This window comes from Periplaneta americana, chromosome 2 (genome assembly GCF_040183065.1).
Source record: "Periplaneta americana isolate PAMFEO1 chromosome 2, P.americana_PAMFEO1_priV1, whole genome shotgun sequence".
Classification (NCBI taxonomy): domain Eukaryota; kingdom Metazoa; phylum Arthropoda; class Insecta; order Blattodea; family Blattidae; genus Periplaneta; species Periplaneta americana.
Window position 1 is genome coordinate 101,654,268 of NC_091118.1, and position 18,068 is coordinate 101,672,335.

At 42.3% G+C, this 18,068-nt stretch overlaps 2 protein-coding genes across 6 annotated transcripts in view; one reads left to right on the plus strand and one right to left on the minus strand.

The window, feature by feature from the left end:
* Window positions 1-1,876: 1,876 nt before the first annotated feature.
* Window positions 1,877-3,592, minus strand: LOC138695179 (protein bric-a-brac 1-like). The gene has a single exon (XM_069819637.1). The coding sequence runs from the start codon at window positions 3,140-3,142 to the stop codon at window positions 1,877-1,879; it is 1,266 nt and encodes a 421-aa protein (XP_069675738.1). The 5' UTR covers window positions 3,143-3,592.
* Window positions 3,593-12,985: 9,393 nt separating this feature from the next.
* Window positions 12,986-18,068, plus strand: part of Strump (WASH complex subunit strump) — an 88,749-nt gene continuing 83,666 nt past the window's right edge. For 2 of the 5 annotated variants that reach the window (XM_069818226.1, XM_069818231.1), the window contains exon 1: window positions 12,986-13,130. The gene's annotated coding sequence lies outside the window, so the exon portion shown is untranslated. Of the gene's footprint in view, window positions 13,157-18,068 lie in introns of all 5 variants that reach the window. The other 3 variants (XM_069818228.1, XM_069818230.1, XM_069818229.1) reach the window with 3 other exon arrangements.

Here is an 18,068-nt window from a genome sequence, read left to right on the forward strand (position 1 = left end):
GGATTCTAAAGTAAAATTAATAAGAACCATATACACTTACTGTACAGGAAAAAAATATAAAATAAATTACGCAAAACCCGTTTTCTGATGTGTTATCATATGTCTTGTGCACACTTTTAACTAGCCTGCCGCTAGAGGGGTACTGTCGCGCCAGCTGTCAAATGTTAAACTATAAAACGTCTTTGGCTAACGCACAGAACTGACAGCTACTATGCAACCATTGCAAAATAATACAGTTCTCGCTTTGAGGTTAGGGCATCATTTTTCCCTTTTGGATGTTGGATATGATGTCCCATATCTTGTAGGAGAGATTCCAGCGAAACGGGACTTGAAACGACTTCAGAATACCGCATAAGTAGTGTCGTTATTGCATTATTGAATTATTTATTTTTGGTGCAGGGAACTTCCTTTTTAAGTGTGAGTATGTATTAAATAGTGTTGGTGTATAAAATAAATAAGCTGTATACCGAAGTACAGCGCGGGACTCATTTGAAACCTTTCATTAAATTCATACAATGATACGAACGTGTTATTAATTTTTGGCCGGAGAATTTTACGTATACGTCTTCGTTTGAGTAAGCCTAAATTCAATATCTTTGTCTGTGTCATTAGTGCCCACGTGCATCAACGTCGGTTAGTGTAATCACCGGTTAAAATTGTCACCTAACCGCTGGTTAAGCATTTTTACAGTGGATCGACCTCGGTTACGACTTAAATAGGAGGTTAACCACAGTAATCTCTAACCGGCCATATTCGAGCGGTTAAAAGAGATAACCAGTGATTAGTAGAGCAAGTAAAGCAAAATGGCGGCCAGAGCCACAGCTGTTTATTTCGAAGACTATTATTATCGCACAGTAGCCTACTTGAATTTCTTGGATAGAGCATGAACGTGAAGTTTCTGTACTAAAAGGGGGAATACTCGAATATCTCTTTCTCCATGTCACTGGCTGAACAAAAAGAGGTTATGGATGGATCTTGGGATAACGAACAGTTCCCTCGTGTAAATGGGGTCCTGGATCGTATACACATTCCTACTAATTTTCTGCATCCTTTTCCTTTATAGATATTCCATCTTTATATATATATATATATATATATATATATATATATATATATATATATATATATATATAATGTGACAGCGACGTGAGAATCGAACTCACGACCAGCGTCCCGCAAGAAAGCAGATCGCACAGGCTCAACGGAACATTGAGTGACGTCGCGCGGTGGAGAGAAGAGAGAGAGGGTGTATTACGTCACGCGACGAGTCTGCGCGCGCAGCTGCTACTTGACGCAGTGGATGTGGAACGACCTTCTCGACTATTCCAGGAGTCTGTCGATGTAGAGATATGAGATAATTCTCTACACACCTGTAGAAGGTTCTCGCAACTATGATTTTGCTATAAAAGAGCAGTCGCCAGCGAACTACAGTCAGAGTTTTCAGTTATTCAGTCAGTGAGAAAGCCAGAGCAAGCAAGCCAGCCGGAGTTCGACTCGAGTGTGCGTCCGCATCTGCGTCAGCATCCGAAGGCCTGAGTTCGAGTGCAGTGGACCGCAGTTGGAGGGACCTGAGTTCGAGTGCAGTGGACCGCAGTTGGAGGGACCCGAGTTCGAGTACAGTGAACTGTCTCTGAAGGTCTGTGGTTCGAGATACTGTGAACTCGAGTGACTGAGATAGAAGAACTGTGAACTGAGAACTGGTAGTTCTGATTTGTAAATAGTGCTTTGTAAATATTAGTTAAGATTAACAGTTCATTGTTGTGCGTAATAGTCCAAGTAAATTATCATTGTCGTCGGTGGAGTACTATAACGAATACTGTGTTGAGTGAGGATCCAATTGTTGACGAGAGCGTTTAAGGTGAATTGTAGAAAGGAATTACTGTTGTGACAAATAAATTACATTGTTGTTACAAATAAAAATCACATTGGTGTCAGAAGTGGGATATGGGATGTCGTATTTCCGAGCTGCCTGCGACAACGACAGTCCTTCCTTCAGGACAGAGAAGATAGCCTCAGCCATGGTCTCAGGTCGCCAAGACTTGAGTGGGCCACGCTCTCGGAACCGCAGGTTGTGCACCAAGCTTTGGTTCGTGTTCCAACACTTCTGCCACATCGATTGAAGCTGGTACTGGTAGCTGTCGGCAAGAGACGATGTAGATGCGCCAAGCCAAGCATGTGAAGATTCCAGCAATTTGGCCCTTTCCTCTTCACGGATCATTTCGGCGATGCCAGGTTTGATTTCCATGTCGTCAGGATGTGACGGGGGTGGCAACGGGAGCCCGGGATCCCCCGGGATCGGTACCAGAGTTGGCCCGTGGGGGTGGTTGGGCGGCGGTGGAGGCGGTGGTAGGCCCTGCGAGTTCACCATGGCGTTGGGAGGCGGCTGGGGTGACAGCTCTAAAGCACTGGTTTCTAGTCCTTCTGCTCCTAAGCTTTCTTCGGGGCTGCTGACACTGCTTCGTTCCCCAGACGTGCGACGTCTCTTCTTCTGTCGATGGAGCTGTAGTTGCTGTAACTGCTGTAGCTGCTGCTGCTGCTGTTGTTGTTGTTGCTGTTGTTGGGGCTGTTGCTGCTGGGATTGTTGCTGTTGTTGTTGCTGTTGGCTCTGTTGCTGCTGTTGTTGCTGCTGGGACTGTTGTTGCTGTTGTTGCTGTTGTGGCGTCGTGGGTGGAAACATTGCGTTCTCCGTCAGGTCTTGTGGCGTCGGACCTTGCCGAGGATCCCAACTCTTCTTGCTCTCCCCGGTAGATCCGGGCCCGGTGTCGGGCTCGCCATTGACGTCGGCCAGACCTCTTATCTTCAACGACTCTGCCACCTTCAGCAACGGTCCTATCTGCTCTTGCGACACGTTGATCTCACCTTTATACATGAACTCGACGACGGCCTTCAACTCCGGCCATTTAATGTCTTTGAGAATGACGATCGGATGTTGGCACGGATTGTCGAAAAAGAGCGACTGGAAGTAGGGGCTACATGCCGAGAGAACCATCTTGTGCGCCTTGACGGAGTGGCCGTCGCAGGCGAGGGTCACGTCCACGAAGGACTCGCTCTGAAGGAGCTGGTCGAATACATTGGTGAGATTGCTCTGGTAGTTGTTCCAGCGCAGACAGAACTGCTGCGGGGACCCCATGCAGTGCTGCATGATGCCAACAGCTGCCTCCTCGTCTGTCAGCTGCCGACCCACAGCCAGAGATTCTCGTGGGTTCCTCACCGTCGGTCTTCTTGGGGCCGCGTCGCCGAGGAACGCCGCTCTCTTCGCAACCCCGTACGAGCACAGCACTGTTCTTCACTACAGTTCGACGACAACCAACATCTGTAAACAGTCAGTATCTGTCAGACATCGTCACTAACACAGCACACCACCAGCCACCTCAAGACACTCCCCCAAAAGTCAGTTCTACAATACGGAAATCAGATAAAACCGCGAGAATACGTAAAAATAGAGAAAGTGAGCCGAGAGAACTATCGCAAAACCCGAAGGGGTGACAGCAGCCACCGCGAAGTAGGTCGCGAGCGACAATTTTTACAATCGAGACGAGACGAGCGGGCGAGCGGCGGACGTAGCCCCACTAACAGACACGGACGAGCCACTCTCTCCCGAAGACCATGTTTGCCGGTGTCATCCCTGTTGTATCGTGGACCGAAGCTCTGTAGGCCAAGAGGAACAGTGGGACTCTGGCATCCCAGTCTCGTTAATGGTTGGACACCACCTTCCGCAGATGCTCTTCAGTGATGTTGGCGACGAACACCTACATCTCCAGTCTCCTCTTTCCCAAGGTCAAGTCCAGGAAAACCTCTCTTTGGATGGGCAGGTTCTCGCCTGAGGCAGTACGTAGCTCATACCGGCGCAGCGGAGTTCGAGACCCGGAAATAAAACAACAGCTACTCTTAGCAGAGCATCGCACCATCAACGCAGCTCTGGCGGCGGCCCTCAGGATGGAGGCAGCCAAGTTGACTGCGAACGTCTCGGCATCGCACCGGATTAGGAGCGTCGCTGCGGCCGACGTCGAGGACCGTCAACCGAAATCACCCGAGCGACGAAGACGAGGATTGCCTACCTGCTGGTCCTGCGGCGAGCCTGGGCACCTGAGGAGGAGACTCATGCTGGAGTGACGGGAGGCCACCTGGGAGCCAACAGGACGCTGGACAAGTTAAGGCAGGACGTGTTCAGTGACACTCCTCGTTTTCTGGCCAGCAGACTCACCTTGGAGAATCAAGTGACAATCCCAGCAGGCTGCGAGATGGTGGTGACGGCAAGACTGGACGGACAACCTAAGAGAAACCTGCTCCTCGATTCGCAAACAACTCCGATAGATGGGGTTTATGTGGCCAGATCCCTACTCCCGAATCAGAAGGTGGTACCGGTGAGGGTCCTGAATGTCACCAATCGGGACAAGGAGGTGCCTAGTGGAACTGTACTAGGTAACGTCGAGCCGGTGGTGTCTGTGACGTCGCTGGCAGAAAACGAGGAGTGTCACCGACCACGTCCAGATTTAGACCCATCACTGAAAGAGCTGGCTCGAGAATTGCCGGCGAATTTAAGCAAAAGAGAAAGAAGACAAGTCCACGATCTACTGACAGAGTTTCAGGACGTGTTCAGTCTGTCTGAAAACGACTACGGGAGAACGGAGAAAGTTCAGCACCGCATTGACACCGGAAATGCTCGCCCAATCAGACAACCTCCTCGACGCGTCCCTCTAGCTAAACAGAGGGAGATTGACAGCCAACTGGAGGGCATGAAAGCAAGAGGGGTCATCGAGGAATCCGACAGCCCTTGGTCATCACCTGTAGTGCTGGTGAAGAAGAAGAATGGGGACCTGCGTTTCTGCGTGGACTACAGAAGACTGAATGACGTCACCAGGAAAGACTGCTTTCCCCTCCCACGAATTGACGACACCTTGGACACCCTGGCCGGAGCAGAGTGGTTCTCGACGTTGGATCTCAAGTCAGGATACTGGCAGGTGGCGCTACATCCTGAGGACAAGGAGAAAACAGCATTCTCTACAGGCCAGGGACTATGGCAGTTCACCGTTATGCCGTTCGGCCTCTGCAACGCCCCGGCTACATTCCAGAGACTAATGGAGTCCGTAATGAGAGGCCTGACATACGACACTTGTTTGCTGTACCTTGATGACGTCATCGTGGTGGGCAAGACTTTCAGCGAACAGCTGTTGAACCTGAGGAAAGTGTTCGAGAGACTGCGACAAGCCAGACTGAAGTTGAACCCGAAGAAATGTCATCTATTCCAGAAGAAGGTCAACTACTTGGGACACGTAGTAGGGACCAACGGAGTGGCCACGGACCCGGAGAAGCTACAAGCCGTCAGAGGATGGCCGAGACCGAGGGACAAGCAGGAGCTGCGCCGCTTTCTCGGCCTCTGCACTTATTATAGAAGGTTCGTAGCTGGGTACGCCAACATCGCTAAGCCTCTAACCCAGCTGACCGAGGAGAAACGACAATTCCAGTGGACAGACGAGGCGGAGTCATCCTTCCAGTCACTGAAAGAGGCGCTCTGCACTGCTCCTGTACTGGGATATCCCATCCCTGGAAGGAAGTTCACGCTCGACACGGACGCTAGCAACGTAGGCATCGGCGGAGTACTCTCTCAGGAACAGGACGGGCAAGAGAGGGTGATTGCCTACTTCAGCCGAACATTGTCCAAGGCTGAGAGAAACTACTGCGTGACCCGTAGAGAACTTCTTGCCATTGTGGAAGCCCTGAAGCAATTCCACAAATATTTGTATGGCCAGGAATTCCATCTGAGGACAGACCATTCTGCACTCACCTGGCTATTGGGCTTCAAGAATCTGGAGGGGCAGACCGCCCGTTGGGTTCAACGACTGCAAGAGTACAACTTCACCTCTGAACACCGACAAGGGAAGAAACATTCCAACGCTGATGCCCTGTCACGACGTCCGTGCCCGGATGGCTGCAAACACTGCCTGAAAGTAGAAGAGCGGGATGGCGCCCACGCAGTCCGAGCAATTGCCGCCCAGCCGAGCCCAGGATGGGATAACGCCGCCATAAGGAGGGAGCAGCTGGAGGACCCAAACATTGGACAGCTACTACGTGATGTGGAGTCCGGCCAGAGACCAGTATGGGCCGATATCGCCAACCGTAGCACCACTTACAAGAGCTACTGGGCCCAGTGGGAATCCTTCACTGTCAAGGACGGTATCCTGAAGAGGATTTGGGAGTCGGCCGATGGAAGGACCCACATAGAACAACTTGTCCTGCCCAGGAGCAAGGTGAAGGAAGTGCTGGAGGAGACTCATGCTGGAGTGACGGGAGGCCACCTGGGAGCCAACAGGACGCTGGACAAGTTAAGGCAGAGGTTCTATTGGTTGCATCAGAGAACCGACACGGAACAATGGTGCCGAAGATGCGACACCTGTGCAGCCAGTCGCGGACCAAGGACCCGCAGCAGGGGAGCCATGCAGCAGTACAATGTGGGAGCTCCTTTTGAGAGGATCGCCATCGACATTGCTGGACCGTTCCCGGTCACGGATCGCGGGAACCGCTACCTGCTAGTGGCCATGGATTACTTCACAAAATGGCCAGAGGTGTACGCGATTCCCAACCAAGAGGCTTCGACGGTGGCCGACGCGCTGCTTGACAACTTCATCTGCCGATTCGGGGTGCCCCGGGAATTGCATAGCGATCAGGGGCGCAACTTCGAATCCAACCTGATGGGAGAATTGTTCGAGCGTCTGGGGGTGCATAAAACCAGGACCACTCCCCTCCATCCACAGTCCGATGGTATGGTGGAACGCTACATCAAAACCTTGGAAGAGCATCTGCGGAAGGTGGTGTCCAACCATCAACGAGACTGGGATGCCAGAGTCCCACTGTTCCTCTTGGCCTACAGAGCTTCGGTCCACGATACAACAGGGATGACACCGGCAAACATGGTCTTCGGGAGAGAGCTGCGCCTGCCCTGTGATCTGCTGTTTGGCACGCCACCCAGCGCCGACCAGCCAGCAACTGACTATGTGGCAGAACTCACCGAGAAGTTGAATGGAGTTCACCAACTGGCCAGAGAGCACCTCAAAATGGCCAGCGACAGGATGAAGGTGCGCTACGACAGATTGGCCAACTCTGCAGGATTCCAGGAGGGCGACCTGGTGTGGCTGTATCGACCTACCAGGACCAAAGGGAAATCACCAAAGCTGCAGCGTGCCTGGGATGGACCATACCGTGTGGTGACCCGGATCAACGACGTGGTGTACCGGATCCAGCGACAACCTCGAGGGAAGATGATGGTGGTGCATCTGGACCGATTAGCCGTCTACCAAGGGACTGCCCGGGACGAGCAGCCCTAAGGAGGGGGCAATGTGACAGCGACGTGAGAATCGAACTCACGACCAGCGTCCCGCAAGAAAGCAGATCGCACAGGCTCAACGGAACATTGAGTGACGTCGCGCGGTGGAGAGAAGAGAGAGAGGGTGTATTACGTCACGCGACGAGTCTGCGCGCGCAGCTGCTACTTGACGCAGTGGATGTGGAACGACCTTCTCGACTATTCCAGGAGTCTGTCGATGTAGAGATATGAGATAATTCTCTACACACCTGTAGAAGGTTCTCGCAACTATGATTTTGCTATAAAAGAGCAGTCGCCAGCGAACTACAGTCAGAGTTTTCAGTTATTCAGTCAGTGAGAAAGCCAGAGCAAGCAAGCCAGCCGGAGTTCGACTCGAGTGTGCGTCCGCATCTGCGTCAGCATCCGAAGGCCTGAGTTCGAGTGCAGTGGACCGCAGTTGGAGGGACCTGAGTTCGAGTGCAGTGGACCGCAGTTGGAGGGACCCGAGTTCGAGTACAGTGAACTGTCTCTGAAGGTCTGTGGTTCGAGATACTGTGAACTCGAGTGACTGAGATAGAAGAACTGTGAACTGAGAACTGGTAGTTCTGATTTGTAAATAGTGCTTTGTAAATATTAGTTAAGATTAACAGTTCATTGTTGTGCGTAATAGTCCAAGTAAATTATCATTGTCGTCGGTGGAGTACTATAACGAATACTGTGTTGAGTGAGGATCCAATTGTTGACGAGAGCGTTTAAGGTGAATTGTAGAAAGGAATTACTGTTGTGACAAATAAATTACATTGTTGTTACAAATAAAAATCACAATATATATATATATATATATATATATATATATATATTTAAATCTAGTAATTGAGCCTATCGATACTTCAACCTCACATTGGAATATAATCATTTTTGCATTCAATTTTCTATTTTGTACGATTTTAACCTAACAGCACTGAAAAGCAAAGACATGCAACTCGCAAATATAACAGCGCCCAAAGGCAAACAAATGCAAAACGAAAATGTAGGACCCGTTCATTTCAATGTAGAACGGAGTGAGCGCAGCCGTTTTTAGACGTTGACTATTATCTTTGCGGCGGTATGGATGCTTTCCTTTAGTAATTTTGTAGAAACAGTGTACCATCATAGACATTACTCTGGTTAAATGGGGTGTCAGCTAGCCATGTTTAAGTAATCGGTAATTGTGAATGGTGCACAGAAATTACATTTTAACCACTGTTACTGTTTAACCGTCGTTTCGTAATCTATGATTACTGCGTTTTTAACCGATGTTGATACACTTCGCCATAGAAGTCCTTAATAACATCAAAACTGCGTTAGCTTAATTCTTAATATTATCCAGCTACTCAAAAATTAATTTAATGAGTATTTCTTTATTGTATATTCATAATTTGTTGCAATATCAAACTTACACATCGCAGAAGTATTATAGAAAATTTGCTAATTTTACAAGAAGTAATGTTTACACGTTTGTAAAATTACCCGTCATTGTGAAACAGAATACTAGTAAAGTGAGCAAAATTTAATTAGTAAAGATTTGATTTGCTTTGTAAAGGTCAACATTACAAACAAAGATTGTGAAACAGAAGTTTACAATTTACAATCAAAGTTTACAATTTACAAAGATTGTAACCATTGTGTAACAGGCCCCAGCTCAACTAGGTTGGCAACAGTGTCGTTAAACGGGAAGTGAATTGAAGCACTGCCATCGTGATCTAGACCAGGCCGTAATGCAGGTTGTGTGACGTCACTCGATGAGTCGGGCTTTTCTATTTGAGTATACGAAGCTGAGTGAAATATATTACTTTAATGCGTGTCGGCGCTCAATTTTATTTAGTGTAATGTGTGTATAAGACCCCTTCACACTTCTTATTGCATAATATGTTGCAGAAATAATTACAAAACTGTGTTATTTTAATGTGAACGGAGTTTTACATGGTAACATAACCTGGGGCCCGTTTCACAATCCTTACAAATTACAAGTTAACAATTTACAAATAACAAGTAAAAGATTACAAATGCTTGTAAATTGTGTTTCACAATGCTATTTTATTAGTTTGTAAAGTCTGACGAACTTTGCAAAATCAGCTAAAGAAATTTACAAATACGCATTATTGGTTACACAATATCGCCAATGACAGTTTACTAAAATCGCTAAGGAGCAGAGCTAAAATCGCTGTATTTTTAGTACTGTCGATATACATGTTTATATTTTGTACTAAAATAGATTATTCTAAGCTTGCTGATTCATATTTCACCAACAGAAAATATAAAGTATTGTTAAAAATAATTAAAAGTATTTAGATTTTTATATATTGGCTACAATGGAGTTTCATGTTTTTGTGATTGGTCGAGAATACCAATACGTCTACAGTATTACTTAAATAAGCAAAGTTAGCACAAAATTCAGTCAAATAAGTAAATAACAGATTTGGTCCACGTAAAAATATGCAATTGATAAAATAATTACGATATCTAACCACAAAATCACGTTAATTTTTTGTGTTGATCCATCAGTATTTATTAATGTTGCATCCATAACCTCACAAACACTAGTGATCCCATCAGCAGCATAAAAATTCTGTGCTATAGTAAATAACATCAACTACCCTGTGGGCACTTTTGCACACTGATGTCTTAGAAATTCCGTGCTTATCTGCTAACCCACGGAACTGACAGCTAGTATGCATCCAATGCAAAACAATACAATTCTCGCTTTGAGGTTAGGAGATAGGGCATCACTTTTCTCTTTTGGATGTTGGATATGATGTCCCATATCTTGTAGGAGAGATTCCAGCGAAACGGGACTCGAAACGACTTCAGAATACCGCGTAAGTAATGTCGCTATTGCATTATTGAATTATTTATTTTTGGTGCAGGGAACTTTTTTATTAAGAGCGAGTATTTATTAAATACAGTCTTCGTATATAAATATTTACGCGGTATTCTGAAGTATAGCGCGGAACTCATTCGAAACCTTTCATTAAATTTATACAATCATACGAACGTGATATTAATAATTCTTGCCCGGAGAATTTTACATATACGTCTTCGTTTGATTAGGCCTAAATTCAATATCTTCATCTGAACTCCTTAATAACATCAAAACTGCTTTAGTTTAATTCTTAATATTATCCACTTACTCAAAAATCAATTTAATAAGTATTTATTTATTGTATTTATTATCAAAAACCTGTCTTGAATTTAACTCTTTTAACAACATCAATTACCCTATGGGCACTTTTGCACACATAACTTAGAAATTCCGTGCTTATCTACTAACGCACGGAACTGACAGGACTGACAGCTAGTATATTAAACCAATGCAAAACAATACAGTTCTCGCTTTGAGGTTAGGGCACCACTTTTCCAAGTTGGATGTGATGTCCCATATGTTGGAGGAGGGATTCCAGCGAAACGGGACTGGAAACGACTTCAGTGTCGTTATTGTATTATTGAATTAATTTATTTTTTGTGCAGGGAACTTTTTTTTTAAGTGCGATTATTTATTAAATACAGTCTTCGTATATAAATACGCATGCGGTATTCTGAAGTATAGCGCGGGACTCATTCGAAACCTTTCATTAAATTCATACAATGATACGAGCGTATTATTAATTCTTGGCCGGAAAATTTTACGTATACGTGTTTGTTTGATTAGGCCTAAATTCAATATCTTCGTCTGAGTCATTAGAACTACTTAATAACATCAAAACTGCTCTAGTTTAATTCTTAATATTACCCAGTTACTCAAAAATTAATTTAATAAATATATCTTTATTGTATTTATTCAGAATTTGTTGCAATATCAAACTTTACACATCTCAGAGCTATTGTAGAAAAATGTGCTAACTTTACAAGTAAAGTTTACACGTTTGTAAAATTACCCTTCATTGTGAAACAGAATGCTTGTAAAATGAGCAAAATTTAATTTGTAAAGATTTTATTTCCTTTGTAAAGTTCAACATTACAAACAAAGATTGTGAAACAGAAGTTTACAATTTACAAGCAAAGTTTACAAATTACAAAGCTTGTAAACATTGTGAAACAGGCCCCTGGTTGCATCAACATTTTAAGTTTGGAATGGAAGCTATTTTGAGATTTAATAAAGAAGAATTATTTATATTGTGATTTTAATTTAGCACATCTACCTTCCTTACTTGTAGGTACAAAATTTACCACAGTCCCTCCTATGAAATTAGTGTATGTACAGTTGTGTGTTAATCTGGTAGGTTAGATAAATACAATTCATTACAACCCAGTATAGTAGGGAACAAATAAATAATACAATTAAATTTTTATTCAATGTAATATGTGCATAAGTTCCATGAATGTGTTGCATAATGTGGCAGGAATAATAAATAAAACTGTGTTATTTTTATGTGAAGAGAATTTACCATGTTAACATAACCTATCTGCGTCAACATTTTAGGCTTAAGTTGAGAACGAAAACGGTTTTGAGATTCAATAAAGAAGAATATATTTTTAGGATAAACTTCAGAACACGGTTACCGTCCTTACTTATAGGTAGAAAATTCACCACAGTCCCTCCTATGAAATGTACATACGTCATATTACTTAGTAGCGCTGAGGTATAGTTCCGGTAATTTCTGAACTGAAAACAGTTGAATTTATTTTTTGTGGAGATGCATTTGATCCTATAAGCAAGGCATATTAAAATCCTGAACGAACCGAACTAATTTGTATATGCAAGATGTATGAATACGAAGGGAACTACCTCAGCGCTAGTTTAGCCCTAGTAACATATTAAACTAATCAGACTTCAGACTGGAGTACCGTCTGAAACGAATAAATACAATTGAAGTGTAGACAAATTGCATTTATGAGTTACACGTAGCGTTATGATTAATTATAATGCATAATTGCGAATATGAAAATAAGGCAAGTACTGATAGAATAAACATAACATATAACTTCAATACATTAAAATATGCGTGCGATGCAACTGAAAATTGTTGAAACGTGCATAAATGAATGTGCAAGAATTTCGTAATGAAGCATGAGTGCTTTATTTCAACTAATTACAATTCTAGATACTGTAACAGTAATGAAAACTATAGGGTATAATTTTTCGTAATATACTATATGTATCTCGTTTTAAGTTCAAATTGTGTATATTATCAAACGTCGTATTATTTACTCGTATAATGTAGGTTATTCACAAATAAAAAGGGCGCAATAATTTAAATTTAATAAGACACATACGGTAAACTAACAATAATGGATTAGACAAGAGTAACATCGGTAACGCTGCACTTAGGCCTAATCACAACTTACTTTGCATGCCAGTCAGTGTTTCACTTTCAGGTATATATTATTACACATATTTAGCCTACTGTTTATAAGACCAAAATTTCACTTAACCACATAAGGGCGCAATATTTAATCGAAATAAAGGCAGGTATTACACATACGAACTTTGCCTGCAACAACGTAATTTTCACACCAAAAATAATATTATACCTTAAATTGCAAGTAAATTGTGTCTTAAGTGTCTCACAATCACTGTTTGAAATTTTACTGACGCAATTACACTGCATTTCAGAGAAATATATGTTATTCTTCATGCACTGCAACTAAGTCATATGGTTGAAAGACCGCCTTTCGCGATCAGCTGTTAAGGGAGTCACGTGGTCTGCCTTACGGCCTGTATTAGATCACGAGGGCAGTGATTGAAGTCAGCTCGCATCGCTGCGTGTGGGGTGAGGGGAAAAGTTTCAAATGTATAATTGTGAGGTTATGAATGTCTTAGCCTAACTTTGAACGTCATGATTAACTGACAGTAAGCCTGAATTTGTGATATCTAAGGTTATTTATATTTTATACTCTAATCATATGACGGGTAATCTCACCCTATTTTTGTATTTTAGTTGTCATGGCGAAAGTATTGAAAGGAAAAGTATCAAATGAATCATTGTGAGGTTTTGAATGTCTTAGCCTAATTTTGAACGTCATGATTAATTTACAGTAAGCCTGAATTTGTGATGTCTAAGGTTATTTATATTTGATACTCTAATCATATGACGTGTTAGTCGCGACGTATAGGACATACTTCCGAAATTTGTTACGTTTTGATCAAGTGGTTTATGAGTGAAATATGCGGCATTGCAAAACGTCGGGATATGCAACTCTAAAATGAGTACCGGTATAGATTAAGGTGAAGATTACTTATGTCCCAACCACTATAGGAGATATAGGCAAGTTTTACACTAATCCTAAACATCTTTAGCATAGTAACTTGCTTCTGTGTCGTCCCGAACTTCAATCTCCGTCCCTAAGAGCGCCAGTCCTTATACTCGTCAGTCAAGGCCTCCTGATATAAATAAAAGCAATTAACAATAGATATCTCAGTCATGACAAGCTCATAAAGTATCCTAGATAGATATTTGATAGCCATCTCAACTAATGTTTAATAATCGGCCTCCTAATTAATTCTAAAAGAATATTTGGTTAAACGAACGAGCGTTGAGCGACTTCCGCCGATTTTGGAATAGAAACCGACGCGGTTAGGTTAGGTTAGTTTAGACGTTTATTATCCCGTCAAGATGAAGGTGAAAGCGATTGAGTGTGATTTTTTTGTTTTCTATTTTGGCACTTCAAGTTGTCGGTGTCTATTCCAGAATCGCTGGAAGTCGCTCAACGCTCGTTTCACCATAAATATATCACGCTTAAATTTAATTTACATAGTTCTACGCAGTAAACAATTCGCATACAAACAAAACTGTGGTTCCAAAGCAAAGAATGAAAGTCAATTTTTGGAGACAATGACATTTTGCAATCTGCGTTGAGGGTTGCCAACTCTGGTAAATAAAATTATCGGCGATTTTACACGTGCAGCAAATTTGCATGAATAAAAGTAAATTCGTATACCAAGTACAGGTTCGACTAAGGAAACAGTTCCTTTTTATTGAACTGTATATATACCTGTACTGGTGACATCTTATACGTGGTTAATTACGTTCCAGGCACTATAGGGAATTAAGAAAAACTGAAAATAATAGGCCTACTATAGAATAGTATAAATTAGATGTGATCGCAGGGAGAGCTGTAAGCCACCCAACCCGACCAACTCACTTACCTTACTTATATATCAAAATCCTCGTTCGTGAATGAAGAAGACAGCCATATTTCGTCAAGTACTCGATGCCAGTGTTCGGCCGAAAGAAGAAGCATTTCGATCGCTACTTTGCCGAGCACATATTCAAAGCGAACTTCCCCAAGTTGTGCGAGTTCTAAAAGAAGGGTGGCACTGGTCTGTCCACCACAACTATAAGTGGCAAGTATTCACTATAAACCTATCCCAACCTAACCTAACCTTTGAGAATACCACACACCTTGCTGGGTAACTTTCGGTGCTGGACCCTGGACTCATTTCACCGGCATTATCACCTTCATCTCATTCAGACGCTAAATAACCTAAACTGTTGATAAAGCGTCGTAAAATAACCTACTAAAATAAAAAATACCACACACCTAATCTAACCTAACCTAACCGAACCTTTCATATAATGCTACACACTTAATCTAACCTAACCTAACCCATATACTACACATCTAATCTAACCTAATCTTTCATATAATGCTATAACACCTAATCTAACCTAACCCCATATAATACTAAACATCTAACCTAACCTAACCTTTCATATTGTGCTATACATCTAATCTAACCTAACCTTTCATATAATGCTACACACCTAATCTAACCTAACCTTTCATATAATACTAAACACCTAAATCTAACCTAACCTAATCTTTTATATAATGCTACACACTTAATGTAACCTAATCTTTCATATATTGCTACACACCTAATGTAACCTAACCTAACATTTCATATAATGCTACACACCTAATTTAACCTAACCTAAACTTTCATATAATGCTATACACCTAATCTAACCTAACCTAACCTTTCATATAATGCTACACATCTAAATCTAACCTAACATAACCTCATATATAAAAGATATACAGAGTGTTTCCGGGCTAGTGTTACAAACCTTCAGGGATGATGGGGAAGGGCATATATATCAATTTGAGATAAGAAACCCTAGTCCGGAAATGACTGAGTCGAAAGTTATAACCAAAAATAGTTGTGTGGAAATGAAATAATTTTATTCCTGTGTACACCTTATTTATGTGTATTTATCTGTACATCTTGCACGTTGTTTACATTGTCTACTTACAGTAGGCTATTCCATTCATTGCGCTCTCTGACTGGTAGGGACAGGAAAATACACTAAAGCAATACAGATAGCGTAATGTGTAAGAGACATGGTCAGTCCTGATATGTACGTCTGTAGACAGCAGTGTATGTGTACAAGTTGCAATGTCCAGTCGATCAGTCCTAGTGAAATGGAGGAGTACACGAGAGTGGAATATGTAGACATGATGTTTGAATACGGATGAGCCAATGGGAACAGTAGACAAGCTCACAGATCCTATCGGGTCAAGTACCCATACCATCTTTCCACGACTGTTCCAAAGGTTAAGGGAAGGAGGGCACATGGTTCCAAATTACAATTTCATTTCCACACAACTATTTTTGCTTATAACTTTCGACTCAGTCATTTCCGGACCAGGGTTCCTTATCTCAAATTGATACATGTGCCCTTTCCCATCATCCCTGAAAGTTTGTAACAACAGCCCGGAAACACTCTGTATAAGATATTTTAGGTGGGTTTACAGCAGCTTTCGCAGTGATGGCATAGTGTCCCTGGAATGGCATACTAGAATTTTGACAGTATATTTATGAAGTAATTAAATAATTAAACTACGATCATTTGGTCCAGAGAACTTCCTTTTTGGTTCAAGGATAATTCGTTTAACTTGCAACGGTATTTAAATAATTTTATTAAAATACGATCATTTTTGTCCAGGTAGCATAGGGTACATTTTAGTGCAAGGATAATTCCTTTAATATGCTTCTTAAATTGATATTGTATCCAATATAACTGTGGTCATCAGCACAGTGCACAATCGGGCTAGCATCTCTTACCCGTGGATAAGAGATGCACTAGCATCCATCTGTGGCTGCTGGCGGGTATGCTTTCTCCCTCTCCCTAATGCACAAAGGTGCATATGCCAATATGCGGTCTTACCTGTTACCCATTTCAGGGAATAGTGCCGACCACTGCAATGTACGATAATTTTGTCCAGGGGAGCATTCTCTTTTGGTACAAGGATGATTTATGTGACATGTTTCTAAATTAGTCTTTTAAATACCGGTACATTCTTTAATAAATCACTGAAAACAAATGTGAATATAGGATGTGGATTGAGTATGAAATTAATATTATTTTTTATTTTTTTGCGCAACATTGTTTATGTAAATAACAATAAATAAAAACTAACATGCCACATAACATTATTTTAAGAAATACAGGAAACAAGCATGAATAATATTCACCATTCTTAATGATCTTGGTGCTGAAAAAGAGAACATATAGAATAGAAATTACATATAAATGTAATCTTCGATTAATCATTTCAAAACAACGTGAATATAGCGTGGATTGTGTAGGAAAATAATTTCTTATATGTTGCCCCCAATGTGCAAAGCAGTAATTTTGTTGTAAGTTGTATGAGAAAGAAGGTCAATTGTTATTTCTCTACTGCCACTTCCAACAGACTCCTAACGAATTTTCACATGTTTATCACTGGGATTGTGGTGCTGGAAATCAATTTAGAACACTTTTATTTCAGCCACGACACATTTCAGTTTTTATTGTACAATATAAATGCAGTTATCACTACAATGACACAATAATTCTTGCAGTTAACACAGACACAAATTCGGAAACTTAATTAACAGTCGCAGTTTGACTTCACTTCCACTAGATGACTTGAATTCCAGCCTATAGGCGTAGCAAGGATGCCAATATCGGCAAACAAAATGAAACTGTGAGGAATGTTACAACAGGTGTGCTAAACGTTAGGAATGTTACAATAGGTGTGTAGCACGTTAGGTTAGGTTAGGTTAGATTAGGTTTTGTTAGTTGTGTAAGATAATATGAATGGTTACCACAGTTGGCGACACTGCAATCATTCTCCCACTCCACCTCAAATAACGTCACAATGACAGAATATGGCCGCCTTCTTCCTTCAAGTACGACAATTTTCCTATATAAGTAAGGAACCTATTTAGGGCGGGTTACAGACAACAGAGTCTTCTCGACTCCTCCTGCACTGCGAAATGACACAGTTCATTTCAATGTGCAGATCTACACCAGCCATTCCTTCCTCGTCCTGTCCCGTGATCACTTTGATCACATTTCCCTCCCCTCGCGTATGTGGTAGCTAAGAGGTTACGTCCATTTTCGGTTTTCCCCCTTCAAAATTGTCTAGAACTCCTTCAGTGGAGCAGCGTAACCCAGATTGAGACTAATGGCCAACAAGCTTGGAGCTCACTTATTTAGTTTCTTACAGCCCCGAACCCCTTGCAAGGACGCGTTTTGCGTACCTTTTAAATTTGTCCTCCAAATTATCCTCTTTCAATTCAATTCAATAGGGCGCGTTGGGTGTGACCACAGCTCTTCCAGTGATCACATCGAGTTTCTACTACTCCACGCTACAAAACTAAGGTATTTTCAGTGTTCGTTTTTAATTTCCTATACTGGCAGTACAGTAATAAAAATTCACCAGAAAGAAGATAGGAAAGATTGACACGAGAGTTTATTAGTATGAGTTAAAGAATTAGGCCTAGTTATATTGTAGT

Excerpts from the sequence above, each read along its gene's own strand:
- LOC138695179 (XM_069819637.1), bottom strand. The coding sequence starts at position 3,142 with ATGCAGCACTGCATGGGGTCCCCGCAGCAGTTCTGTCTGCGCTGGAAC.